The 13,188-nt window shown below is 55.8% G+C and overlaps 1 protein-coding gene across 2 annotated transcripts; it reads right to left on the bottom strand.

The window, feature by feature from the left end:
• Window positions 1–5,828: 5,828 nt before the first annotated feature.
• On the bottom strand, window positions 5,829–12,668 carry RNF208 (ring finger protein 208). 2 transcript variants are annotated; one of them, XM_048823201.2, is made up of 3 exons: window positions 11,742–12,668; window positions 11,357–11,481; window positions 5,829–9,504 (listed from the first exon to the last, which is right to left on the bottom strand). In XM_048823201.2, the coding sequence occupies exon 3, from the start codon at window positions 8,652–8,654 to the stop codon at window positions 7,833–7,835; it is 822 nt and encodes a 273-aa protein (XP_048679158.1). In that variant the 5' UTR covers window positions 8,655–9,504; window positions 11,357–11,481; window positions 11,742–12,668; the 3' UTR covers window positions 5,829–7,832. The 2 variants fall into 2 exon arrangements, with proteins under 2 accessions (XP_048679158.1, XP_048679160.1); XM_048823203.2 differs by having other exon boundaries at window positions 11,825–12,668.
• Window positions 12,669–13,188: the final 520 nt, after the last annotated feature.

Here is a 13,188-nt window from a genome sequence, read left to right as displayed (position 1 = left end):
GCTCTGCCTAGCTTTGCTCATGGGATTCCCTGGCTCATATTGCAAACCCTGCCTCTTCCCAGTGGGGGTGGGAAGGGTGGGTTCTGTTTTTTACTGGAGAGCTTTTATTTCTCTTGTGGTGAGAGAGGCCGAGGTAGGGTGACCAGATGTCCTGATTTTATAAAAAGAAAAGGAGTACTTGTGGCACCTTAGAGACTAACCAATTTATTTGAGCATGAGCTTTCGTGAGCTACAGCTCACTTCATTGGATGCATACCGTGGAAACTGCATGAAAAAACTTGTACCTTTTCTTTTTGCGAATACACACTAACACGGCGGTTACTCTGAAACCTGTCATTATGCAAGGCACTGCATTTAGCCGTATGGAGTGGAAATCTATCAACTGCATGAAAAAACTTGTAGCAGGACAGTGGGGTGGGAGGAGGTATTGTTTCATATTCTCTGTGTGTATATAAAGTCTGCTGCAGTTTCCACGGTAAACATCTGATGAAGTGAGCTGTAGCTCACGAAAGCTCATGCTCAAATAAATTGGTTAGTCTCTAAGGTGCCACAAGTACTCCTTTTCTTTTTGATTTTATAGGGACAGTCCCGATTTTTCGGTCTTTTTCTTATATAGGCTCCTATTACCCCCCACCCCTGTCCTGATTTTTCACACTTGCTGCCTGGTCACCCTAGTCAGAGGGCCGAATTCTTCATTGCCCTACAGCTCCGTTGCATCAGCTGCACCTGTGCAGAGCCACTAATTGGTTGGACGGGCTCCAGGGAATACTCTCCCATCCAGCCAGCTCGCCAGCCCCTACACAGGAGTCATGCGGGGCCATGACTGGGGCAGATTAGTGGTGTGCTGGGGTTTGGCCAGAAGCAGGAGGATGGGTGAGGTATCCTTATGCTTCAATTGCTGCAACCCCAGATGGGGATCTGCTCCCCTTTGGTGCAGAGCCTGGCGCAGGGAAGCCAGGAATGTATGCCATGTGAAATACCCTTTGCACCCCGCTCAGAGGTTTGAGTGGGAATCGCTAAACAGTGTGCAGGTCCCGGTCCCCAGGAACTGCCCCCTGTGCTCAGCAAGACATTGTAAGCAAGGGTACCACCCCACAGCAACGCACCCCCCTCCCCAGGGCAGCGAGCTGGCCTGGCTCAGGCTCTGCTCCCACCTCCCTGGACTGGTTTGTTGTCTCCCCGCCCCTGCATGGGCAATAGCCGGGGGAGCTGGGCTGGGGAAGCTCAAAGCTGTGGATCTGTGAGCTGAATGCCTGTCCTAGCAGGAGCCCAGGGAGGAGCATCCTTCCCAGCGGAGCCGCTCTGAGCATTTAATCCTCTGAACCAGCACAGAGCTTTCCCAGCTGCCCTCACGGCTGGCGGAGGAACCAGCCCGCCTAGCTCAGTAGCTGAGTGAGCCAGCTGAGCTGACACGTTGGGGGTGGAGGCCGGGAATCAGTCTGAGCAACACACCCCCTGGCAGGTGCCAACACACACCAAACCAGCCTAAGGTACCCGCTGCGGGCCAGGTGGGCCACAACTCAGAGGCAAGCGTGGTAGGTGTTATAGGTGCTGCCCTGGTGGGTCTTACCATGGCTGAGGGAAAGGGTATCTTGCTAGGGCTGGCAGGAAGGGGGAGCGTTGCAGGTACTCTCAGTACAGTGAGCAGTTGTGGCTCTCGTTTGGGCGCCTGGGGCAATCTATTGAGAGTCAGGGCTCCTCGGGCCCCCTGCACTGGAACCCCTCTGCAGTGGCTCCCTGCTCAGCTGCTGCTGCTCCTCCATGAGTCCCCCACAGAACTGCCCCCAGCTGTGATATCCGGCACTCCCAGCCTGTTCCACACACCTCTGCATACGGTTCCTGGGGCTTCCTCTCTGCATTCAGCTTCTCTGCAGCTCCTGGCTAGCCCAGGGCCACTGCTTCCAAATGGAGCCCAGCCACTTCCTGCTCAGGGTCCTCCATCCTGCCTGGCCCAGGGAAGGGGCAGTGCAGGGGGGAGGGGGCTGAGGGGAACTGTAGTTCCCTGCTTAGCAGATCCACACTCCAGTAGGGCGGGGAGGGGTAATTCTGCAGTCACCGTTGGATGGCTTCTTTGTCACGGGCCAAAGACTCCCAGCCAGTCCCGTCTGTGTTATGGGAGAATGGGAGTCCAACCATTCACGGCTCAGGGGCTGAGGGGCTGCCTGCAGGCACTGTCTCCTCCTCAGCAGCGGTGTGAGAGCAAAACACGTGGATAATGCCATGTTAATGCTGCCCGGCTGCAATCACAGAATGTCACGGGACCATAAACTTTCCCACATCAGTGTTACCTGAGCTGCACTGGACACACATGAACGCATACACACATGTGCACTCCCACACTTGCACACTCAGAGACGTGCACACGTACACACAGGCACACACATGGAGGTATATGTGTGCACACACACGTACACACACAGAGAATCATCGAATCATAGAATATCAGGGTTGGAAGGGATCTCAGAAGGTCATCTAGTCCAACTCCCTGCTCAAAGCAGGACCAATCCCCAACTAAATCATCCCAGCCAGGGCTTTCTCAAGCCTGACCTCAAAAACCTCTAAGGAAGGAGATTCTACCACCTCCCTAGGTAACGCATTCCAGTGTTTCACCACCCTCCTAGTGAAAAAGGTTTTCAAAATATCCAACCTAAACCTCCCCCACTGCAACTTGAGACCATTGCTCCTCGTTCTGTCATCTGCTACCATTGAGAACAGTCTAGATCCATCCTCTTTGGAACCCCCTTTCAGGTAGTTGAAAGCAGCTATCAAATCCCCCCTCATTCTCCTCTTCTGTAGACTAAACAATCCCAGTTCCCTCAGCCTCTCCTCATAAGTCATGTGTTCCAGTCCCCTAATCAATTTTACTGCCCTCTGCTGGACGTTTTCCAATTTTTTCACATCCTTCTTGTACTGTGGGGCCCAAAACTGGACACAGTACTCCAGATGAGGCCTCACCAATGTCGAATAGAGGGGAACGATCACGTCCCTCGATCTGCTGGCAATGCCCCTACTCATACATCCCAAAATGCCATTGGCCTTCTTGGCAACAAGGGCACACTGCTGACTCATATCCAGCTTCTCGTCCACTGTAACCCCTAGGTCCTTTTCTGCAGAACTGCTGCCGAGCCATTCGGTCCCTAGTCTGTAGCGGTGCATGGGATTCTTCCGTCCTAAGTGCAGGACTCCGCACTTGTCCTTGTTGAACCTAATCAGATTTCTTTTGGCCCAGTCCTCTAATTTGTCTAGGTCCCTCTGTATCCTATCCCTACCCCCCAGCATATCTACCTCTCTTCCCAGTTTAGTGTCATCCGCAAACTTGATGAGGGTGCAGTCCACGCCATCCTCCAGATCATTAATGAAGATATTGAACAAAACCGGCCCCAGGACCGACCCTTGGGGCATTCCGTTTGATACCGGCTGCCAACTAGACATGGAGCCATTGATTACTACCTGTTGAGCCCGAAAATCTAGCCAGCTTTCTATCCACCTTATAGTCCATACATCCAGCCCATACTTCTTTAACTTGCTGACAAGAATACTGTGGGAGACCGTGTCAAAAGCTTTGCTAAAGTCAAGGAACAACACGGCCACTGCTTTCCCCTCATCCACAGAGCCAGTTATCTCATCATAGAAGGCAATTAGATTAGTCAGGCATGACTTGTCCTTGGTGAATCCATGCTGACTGTTCCTGATCACTTTCCTCTCCTCCAAGTGCTTCAGAATTAATTCCTTGAGGACCTGCTCCATGATTTTTCCAGGGACTGAGGTGAGGCTGACTGGCCTGTAGTTCCCAGGATCCTCCTTCTTCCCTTTTTTAAAGATGGGCACTACATTAGCCTTTTTCCTGTTGTCCGGGACCTCCCCCGATCGCCATGAGTTTTCAAAGATAATGGCCAATGGCTCTGCAATCACATCAGCCAACTCCTTTAGCACTCTTGGACGCAGCGCATCGAGCCCCATGGACTTGTGCTCGTCCAGCTTTTCTAAATAGTCCCGAACCACTTCTTTCTCCACAGAGGGCTGGCCACCTCCTCCCCATGCTGTGTTGCCCAGCGCAGCAGTCTGGGAGCTGACCTTGTTCGTGAAGACAGAGGCAAAAAAAGCATTGAGTACATTAGCTTTTTCCACATCCTCTGTCACTAGGTTGCCTCCCTCATTCAGTAAGGGGCCCACACTTTCCTTGACTTTGTTCTTGTTGCTAACATACCTGAAGAAACCCTTCTTGTTACTCTTAACATCTCTTGCTAGCTGCAACTCCAGGTGTGATTTGGCCTTCCCGATTTCACTCCTGCATGCCTGAGCAATATTTTTATACTCTTCCCTGGTCATTTGTCCAATCTTCCACTTCTTGTGAGCTTCTTTTTTGTGTTTAAGATCAGCAAGGATTTCACTGTTAAGCCAAGCTGGTCGCCTGCCATATTTACTATTCTTTCTACACATCGGGATGGTTTGCCCCTGTAACCCCGATAAGGATTCTTGACAATACACATGGAGGTATAGACACACACATGTAAATACACACACACGCGCGCACACACACAGAGGTCCATGCACATGCAGACGCACACACATAGCGGTACAGGCACACATGCACACACAGTTCCGTGCACACGCACACACAGAGGTTCCTTCACACACATGCACACACAGAGGTATATGCAGGCACGTACACGTAAACACACAGAGGTACATGACATATGCACAGAGGTACACGCACACACGGAGGTCATGCATGCACACACATGTACACACAGAGAAGTACATGTATGCGCACACACCCAGAGATACACACAGAGGTGCACGCACACACACAGACACATGCACACATAGAAGTATAGGCACCTGTGTACACACACACACGCGCGCGCACCCTCAGTTAACCTTGATGCTGGAAGCTTAAATGTATATGTCTATTTAATTCTTGCTTTTCCCGGTAAAACATGCTGCTTAATGGTATCGTTAATGTAAAAATGCACCAGCATCTGGAGAAACTTCGCTTCTCCACATCCTGACTGCTTTAATGTTGAGCGGTAACGCTGCGGTCGTCTAGATTGTTTCCCCTTATTCATAAAATAATCCAAAGGAAGCAAATGTTCTTCCCTGACCATGACTGCACTTGGCAATAGTGGGAGGACATGCTCCTACAGGGCATGGGGCCTAGTGGCACCTGGACTGCTCACACATGGCATTTGTCTGGCTGGACATACTAGCGGGCAGTGGAGGGGCCAGAGGGGGTAACCAGAGCCTCTGGGTTGGGTACAGGCTTTATGCAGAACTTTCTCCATGTTATGCAAATAAACCCTCAGCCGCAGCATGGTAGCCATGCAGTTCTCAGTAGTGTCCGACTGTCCGTCTCTCAATGTATTTTTAATGCACCAATTGTCTTGGTATCAATAGTTTATAAAACATCCCTGGAGGGTTGTTAACTGCCCATGACAAGGGCTGCATGTGCGGGGAAGGATGGAGCCGGCAGTTGCTGCCTGGAGCCCAGGCCAGAGCGACTCCATAACAATCCCTGTTCCTCGCATGCAGCTCAGAGACCTGCGTTAGGCATGGGGGCCTAGTCCCGGGTAGAGAGCTCAGGGGAGGAGAGGGCTAGCACAGGTCCTTGTCCCTGGAGAAAGCCTTTCCTGCCGGGCTCACTCCCATGAGCTGCCAGGTCCTGTCTTGGGGGCCTCCCCTGCACTGGGATGAGCCAGCCAGGGGCCAGCAGCAGGCTGCTGGTGAGGTTTGTAAATACCTCCACAAGAATCCTGGCCTCGTCTAGTCCCAGCTAAGCGCCCCAGCTCCTTGCCCCATGCAACATACTCTATAGATGCTCGGTGTGGTTCGTTCCAGTATAATCTTTATTTGGGAGATGGAGCAGGGATTAACAAGGCCAGGTAGAAAACAGGAGCATCGTCACAACCAGCGACAGGAGGAATCGGCAGAGCGAAAATGAAACAATGTCAGGCCCTGTTCTCGGTGCTCTCCCCAGCCCTGTCCCACCACTGCCCAGTGAGCATGGCCTCTCGGGACTCTCCTCCACCCTTGGCGGGGCTGCAGGGAGTGCTCACGCTCTGGCTGTGAGCCAGGGGGGTTGTCTGCAGTATCTTCCCCAGGGACCCTGCAGGGCTGCTTGCTGGCTCTCACCTTCCCTCTCCCTAACGGCACCGAGGCCAGCTCTGGGCCCCCTGGAGAGGGGGGTGGTTGAGCCTCTCCACTGAACGTTTGGCTCTTGGGGCTGTGGCAGTGTAATAAGTAGGCACAAACTCACACCGACATTTGTGGGGTGAGCTGAGCTGCGTGTCCAGAGCTCACTGGGCAGAGCCAGCCCTGGCCAGAGGGCCCAGAGGATACGGGATCCAGATGTGCACAGACAATACTGTCCCGGATGGCTGATCTGGGCCCAACCCTGGGCAGCATTCCCCAGGGAGTATGCATTCAGCTCCCTCGCACCTCCATACCTCGCAGCTTATGGCTTGTTTTATTCTTTTTTTCTTTTCTTTTTTTTGCTTTTTTGCAGCAAGCTCTCCCCAAAATGTTCTGAAGAGATAAAATCTCCAAGCAGGGCAGCTGCTTCCCTGCTCTCCCACCTGTGTGAGAGATAACAGAGGGCATGGTGCTGGGTAGCCGCTCTCACCACTGCCCCTTTGGGGACAGGGACGCTGTCATAGTCCGACTGGTCACCCCATCCTCTGCAGTCTGTAGTACAAGGGGCTTTGGTGGCCTTGGCTTGCTAGCCAGATACCCTCTGGGGCCCTCACTCCTGGGCTGCCCTACTGGGGAACAGAAGCCTTGCTGGAGGGGTAGAAGGGAGGAACATGGCATGGCACACTTTGTAAAGTCTTCAGCCTCTGCACTACTGCGCACCTGGCAGCATGGAGCAGAAAGGCTGAGCAAGGAGATCCGCAGGTCCCTCCCCTCCCAGAGACATACAGAACCCATGGAAGAAGGATCACAACTCAATGCCTTTATTAACACGAACCACCCAAAGGATGGGGTGTCCCCAGACAGGGATGGGCAAACAAAGATCCTCCAAAACGAGGACAAATGGGAGCTTTCCTGGAGGGCTTGTGGAGGAAATGGGCTACGTCCGTTAATAATGGGAGGCCAATGGCAACGGGTTTAATTGGCTGCAGTTACTTTGACGCATGCCAGCTTGGCCACCGAGATGAAAGCTTTGGCAAATAATGCAGAGAGGGTCTGACTGACGTGTGGCAACCTCCCCATCCCATCCCTGTGGGAGGCAGGTTCAGGTCTCACGTGCAGCCCAGTTCAGCCCTGGGAAGCTCCCAGGCTCTCCACCTGTGTCACCTCTGTAGGTTGCGTGGGCTGAGCAGCATGGGGGCGCCAGCGCCGTGGGTCAGCCAGGCCAGTGGTGGGGCTGTGCCTGGGCGGAGCTGCTCCACCCTGACCAGGCCACAGAGCCAGGGGAAGGGGACAGGAAGCAAGCTGCCCAGGGAGTGAGCACAGCGGGCTGGGTGGCACCTGTCCAGATGCACAGGGGGACCGTGAGCCGCAGGATAGGAAAGTCCCTTGCTCTGGAGCACTGCCAGGCCCAAGGGGAGCACCTCTGCTAGGCCAATGGCTTCATATTACCAAGGGGGCTGTGTTCCCAGCAGCCCCCACCTAAACTTGAGCACTGAGCAGGTGGGGATGCCCTGTGCTGGAGCGGGGAGCTGGGCCGGGGGATGATGTGTATAGCACCTGCAGTGCCAGGGGAGCTAGTCAGACCTGCCACTCTCACTCGGTCCTGTCATCCCCTGGGACTGGTCCGTAGGCTTCTCTCACACTGTCCGGCCCCCGGGGCAGGGAGGCGATGCAGAGCTAGGCAGGGCGGGGTGCACAGGTTACATGATGGTGCAGGAAGACAGTGGATTTCGGATGTGGCAGGTGCAGGCAGCGCCGCAGTACTGGCGGAAGGTCTGGTAGCAGCTGCGGTCGGCGTCGCTGCTCCACTGCACGGGGTTGGCAGCCAGGGCCTCAGCCGGCAGTCTGTTCAGGATACTGGTGTTCACTGCCAGCGCAGCCAGCCCGTAGTCGGTGAAGAGCACGGTTTCCCGCTTGCAGGTGGGGCAGGAGATGAACTTGTACTTGGGGCAGGACTCATAGAGGATCTGCAGGCACTCCTCGCACACCGAGTGCAGGCAGGAGAGGATGCGGGGCCGCTTGTTGGTGAAGTTGTACATGTGGCCGCAGGTGGGGCACTCGAGGGGCTCGCACGGTGTGGAGGGGTGCAGAACGTACTGGTTAACGATCACCTCGTCTGAGGGCGGCTGGCGGTGGTAACAGACCTCTGAGCTGCCCTTGCGCTGCCCTTGGTATATTCGCTCTCGCCGCGGCAGGGGCGGAGTCCGGGGCAGCCCCAGAGAGCCAGGATTACTGTCCAGGGCAGGGATGTCCCCGCAAGCCTGATTGACAATGATCTCGGACTCTGATGGCCAGGCGCGCTTGGCCACGAGGGGGGGCTCCCGGCGGGGCGCTGAGGTGTAGCGCGGCTGGGAGGCCTGGAGTTCCGAGAACTTCTCTGGGTGGATGATCTTCATTGCCTCCATTTTGATGATGACTTGTTGCCCTTTGAGACACGACATGAGGATGGTTTTCACATTGCTGTCCGCTGCTCTGGGCTCTGCAAGGGGAGCCTGCATGAGGCTAGAACACGCCGGCAGCATGCAGAGCTTTCAATCGTGTTCGGGCAGTGAAGCGATAGGGCTGGAGAAAGCCGCTGGAGCAGGGGCACATCCTGGGAGAAAGGTGCAGCTCTAGGCAACCAAGTTCCCTCTGGATTCCAGTAACCCCAGCTTCCCCCGCATTCCTAGAGGTGCTGCTTCCGCAGATGGAGGCGTGCACAGGAAGTGGCTGCAGTCACAGCAGCATTCTGCTGAGCGGAGCCTTTCTGCTCCTAGGTTCCAATCTAATGATCAAAGTTCTTCCTCCCCGCAGTGCCTTTCTCAGATGCTTAATCCTGTGGCAGCCCTGTCATGGAGAGATCTCCCACTCTCTGTGTGCTCTCGCTTTCCAAGCCAGATCATCATCAGCTGGAAATAGCAAACTCAGGCAAGAGGCTTAGGGACAGCCAGGCTCTCTCCTGGCCCTGGAGCAGATGAGTCAGGGCTCCAGTTCATCCCAGGACAGCTCCCACCAGGCATATGCTCAGTGCAGCCTGCAAGGAGGGCTCCCTGCACCTTTCCACAGGTGCCCTGCCCCCACCCAGCCTGTATTCCTCTTTCTGGGTAAGATCCTGGCAGGGCTGAAGAATGTGTGTGTGAATTCCTTTGCTCTGACTTCGTCTCTCCCACTCGCAGTCACTGAGGTTCGCGGAGCCTGCAGCTGCCCCAGGGTAGTAGCTGGGCACCAGACCCAGAGCCAGGAAGCGTCCTGCTGGGGTGAGGAGCGGACCGGGCTCACCTTTGCAGTGGCATGCTCTGTTGGTGGGGATGCAGGGGGTGTAGCCACCGATCAGACCTGCCGCGCTGCCCCAGCCTCAGCTCCACGTTCCCTGCAGCCACTCGCAGGAAAAGGCTGGAAACACAAAGCAACAGGAAGTTGGAGACTCGGCTCAAGAGAGATTTGAAATCTGCAAGTGTTCAATGGGGATCACTGGGTGGCTGGAGCCAGCGCCTCACTCTCTGCTCCTTGGGCAGACCCAAGGAGCACACCCCAGAGCCCTGGCTGGCTGCCCAGCACAGCTGCAAGACATGGGAGTCGCCAGGCATTCCCCACAGGCCTCTGTTCTCCAGTACCTACCTGTCAGTTTCCCAGGGCTGGGCTTGGGGAGGGGGGATTCTGGGGAGGGGCTCAGCACTCCCTGACCAAAGCCTGGGACAGACTCTGATGTCTCCCCTAGAAATCCCAGATGCATAAGTAGCCTGTTACTCCCCCTCCCCCTCCTAGGTCTCAGGGGCCCTTTCTCAGGTAGTCGGGGCTCCCCACTCTGCCTCTGGATTTGTGCATTTGACCCCTGCCATTGATTATGTCACTCTCCCCACATTATCTCACACACATTCGCTCCGCCCTGGCTTCTCTCTCTCTTCCGTGTCCCCCATCCCAGTCCTCTTGGGTTGGGGGCTGAGAAGGCACCAATGTGTCAGGGGTGAAAGGGTGACTGTCACTGTAGGTATTGCCTTCCTAGTGGCAAGGAGACAGCCCTGTCCCTCTGGAGAGGACGATGGAGGCTCCTTCATTGCAGGCCTGGCAAATCCCTACCCTGTGTTAGCAGGGAGCTGCCTTCAGCACGCTCCAACCAAGCTCTGCAAGAACTGATCATGGGGCCATGCACCCACGGAACCACCTAAAGGAGGCTGCTTGGCCACAGGACCGTTCAACAGGGCTGTCTGGCTATGGTGCAGCCCCAGAAGGGACCACCTGGCTAAGGGGCTGCCCAAAGGGCCAGCTGAGCGAACTGGTCAAGGTATTTTACCCCATCCAAATCTCTCATTCATCCCAAATGTCTTGCTCTAATTCAGTGGGGATCAGCAGGAAGCGCGTGGAAGAGCTGGTGAGTTAGCTGGGCCCGCTGGGCCTACCCTGCACCTTCATCACAGCCACCAGGGCTTGGAAGGCAGCAAATCCTCATCACCAGGCTGCCCGCTGTGCCTGGCTGCAGTGTGCTACATTCTACCTACCCAGCCACAGGGACAACACAGCACACACCCTGCTATACGACACAGGAGTGACACATCCACCACACACACTGACACACAGCACTCCCACTGCTACACAACACAGGAGTGACACACCTGGCACACAACACACACCCTGCTACACAACACAGGAGTGACACACCCGGCACACAACACACACCCTGCTACACAACACAGGAGTGACACACCCGGCACACAACACACACCCTGCTACACAACACAGGAGTGACACACCCGGCACACACACTGACACACAGCTACACAACACAAGAATGACATACCTGTCATACACAGCACACACCCTGCTACACAACATAGGAGTGACACACCCAGCACACACCCCAACACACAGCACTCCCACTGCTACGCAACACAGCAGTGACACACCCGGCACATACACTGACAGGCAGTGCTCAAGAGGCACACACCACACACACAGTGACTTATATGCTCACACACACACATAACAAGCTAACACACAGCATTCACACTCCCAGCACACTCCATGCTGACAGGCTGGGAGCAGCTCACACAGCCACACGGTGTTCACAGTGACCCATGGCACGCACTGTATGCAATGACACGCAGCACAGATATGCAGCATACACACAGCATGCACACAGTTACACAGCACTCACACTGACACATCACACACACTCACAAGCGCACACACAGTCCTGCAGGCTGATGCCCACCACTGACACACACTGACAGGCAGTAAATACCCTTACCTGGGATGGGCTGTGGGGCTGCAAAGCTCTGTTATTTAAGGAGGCTCCTGCCTTGTGGGGCTGGCTCCTCTCTCTGGGCCAGGCAAACTGCCAGCGGACTGGAGGCCTCAGTCACTAGAGGTTATCTGAAAGGCAGAGGAGATGACTCTGTTATCCACACCCTCTCCAAATCGTGCCTGGCTCTTCCTCAATTCCAGTCCAGCTTCCTGATGGCCCCTGGCAACAGCCTGCTCAGTGCAGCCTCTTCTGCTGTTCAATGTCCAGCCCAGCAAAGAGGTGATTATCCCCTAAAGGGCAGGACACAAAGGCCGCACTCAAAGAGGAAGGGCTCTCCCCCAGCTGTGCCTGTTCCGGATGCTGTGCAATGGCCAGCCCTCCAAGGTACCTGCAGGCCAGTGGGCTCAGGAGGGAGCCCAGCTCCCTGCCAGGCCTGCTGCGGAGGTTCCCTGGGACTGCTCCTGACTGCACCTTCGATCCCAGGGATGCGACTCTTCCAGGCTGCAATGATGAAGGACAACTGCCTCTTCCCAGGGCTTTCGCCTCCTTGACTCCTCGCACCAGTATGACAGCAAACCTGCTCTCTGGGCAGGATGGGATTTTGCTTCGACAGGTAAGATGCTGATGCAACACTGTCTGCGACGGCAAGTGCACACGGCATCTGCAGGCTACTGAACTGGCAGAACCTTACAAGAGGCGGCAGCATCTGCTAGTAGCTTTCCTGGGATCATCTCTGCAAAGGCAAGATCCTTGGCAACACAGCAGATACAGGGCTGGCTGGAAGCAAGGGCCTTGCCAAATCCTTTCTGTTGCTGGCGGACCCTGTCCCCTGGGGATGCTCACTGCTGGAGGTGGTCTCTTTGCTGCTCTGGCTGCTGCTGTGGAAGGCTCTCCCCAGGAGCTGTGAGGGAGCCTGTCCCCAGGATGCTCAGTGCTGGGAGCTGGTTCCTTGCTGCTCTCTCTCCCCCTCTCTCTGTGTGTCTGCAGTGGGTACTGCAGTGATGCAGCCAGCTCACATTTCTCGCTATCAGCAGCATGGAGCCCAGAGGGCCGCAGAGCCCTAGTGCCCAATATCAGCTCCCTCCCCCTCGTCATTCATGAGTCTTTTCCCCTCCCTCAGCAGCATTTAGCTCAGTTCCTCTGCTCGTCTCTGCTCGTGCAGCAGCCGGTTCCAGGCAGGCTGCTTGCTATGCAAGCTTCCTGGGGGAGGGGTGAAGGGGATTTCCCCCCTCGATGGCAGGATGGCTGCAGCTCTCAGCAAGCTCTCCGCTCGCTCGGGTGTGAGAGCACAGATTGTGGTCTGGGCTTCCTTCCTCCCCCTCACACTTTTTCCGCCGTTTGAGCTGCCTGCTACTGCTGCTGCAGCAATGAATCTCTGCCACCCTCGCAGCCCAGGTCAGCCTCGGAGCACCCCGCAAATGCACATGCTGCTTGGCTATTGCCTCCCCTGCCACTCTGGGAGGCCAGCAGAGGCCATTTCAGAGCACAGACCTGCTTTGACCCCTGGTGGAGTCTCCTAGGAGGCACAGCCGGACAGACACAAGTGCAGGGCCGGGGCCCAGCACTTTAGAGGGGCCTGCAGTGACTCAGCAACTATAGGGCAAACCCACACATGCTGGTGTAAAGAGCTAGGAATATTGCCGTGATAGCCTGGGGCTGTGTGCCAATAGCCTGGTCTCTGCGCTGGCTAGGCCCAGCCGCCCCGGGGCCGTGTCCCAATAGCCTGGTCTCTGCGCTGGCTAGGCCTAGCCGCCCCGGGGCCGTGTCCCAATAGCCTGGTCTCTCCACTGGCTAGGCCCAGCCGCCCCGGGGCCGTGTCCCAATAGCCTGGTCTC

The sequence above is a fragment of the Caretta caretta genome, chromosome 16, assembly GCF_965140235.1.
Source record: "Caretta caretta isolate rCarCar2 chromosome 16, rCarCar1.hap1, whole genome shotgun sequence".
Taxonomy (NCBI): domain Eukaryota; kingdom Metazoa; phylum Chordata; order Testudines; family Cheloniidae; genus Caretta; species Caretta caretta.
This window is presented reverse-complemented; position numbering and strand designations above follow the sequence as displayed.

Coding starts and splice junctions, on each gene's coding strand:
- RNF208 (XM_048823201.2), bottom strand. CDS start 8,654: ATGCTGCCGGCGTGTTCTAGCCTCATGCAGGCTCCCCTTGCAGAGCCC.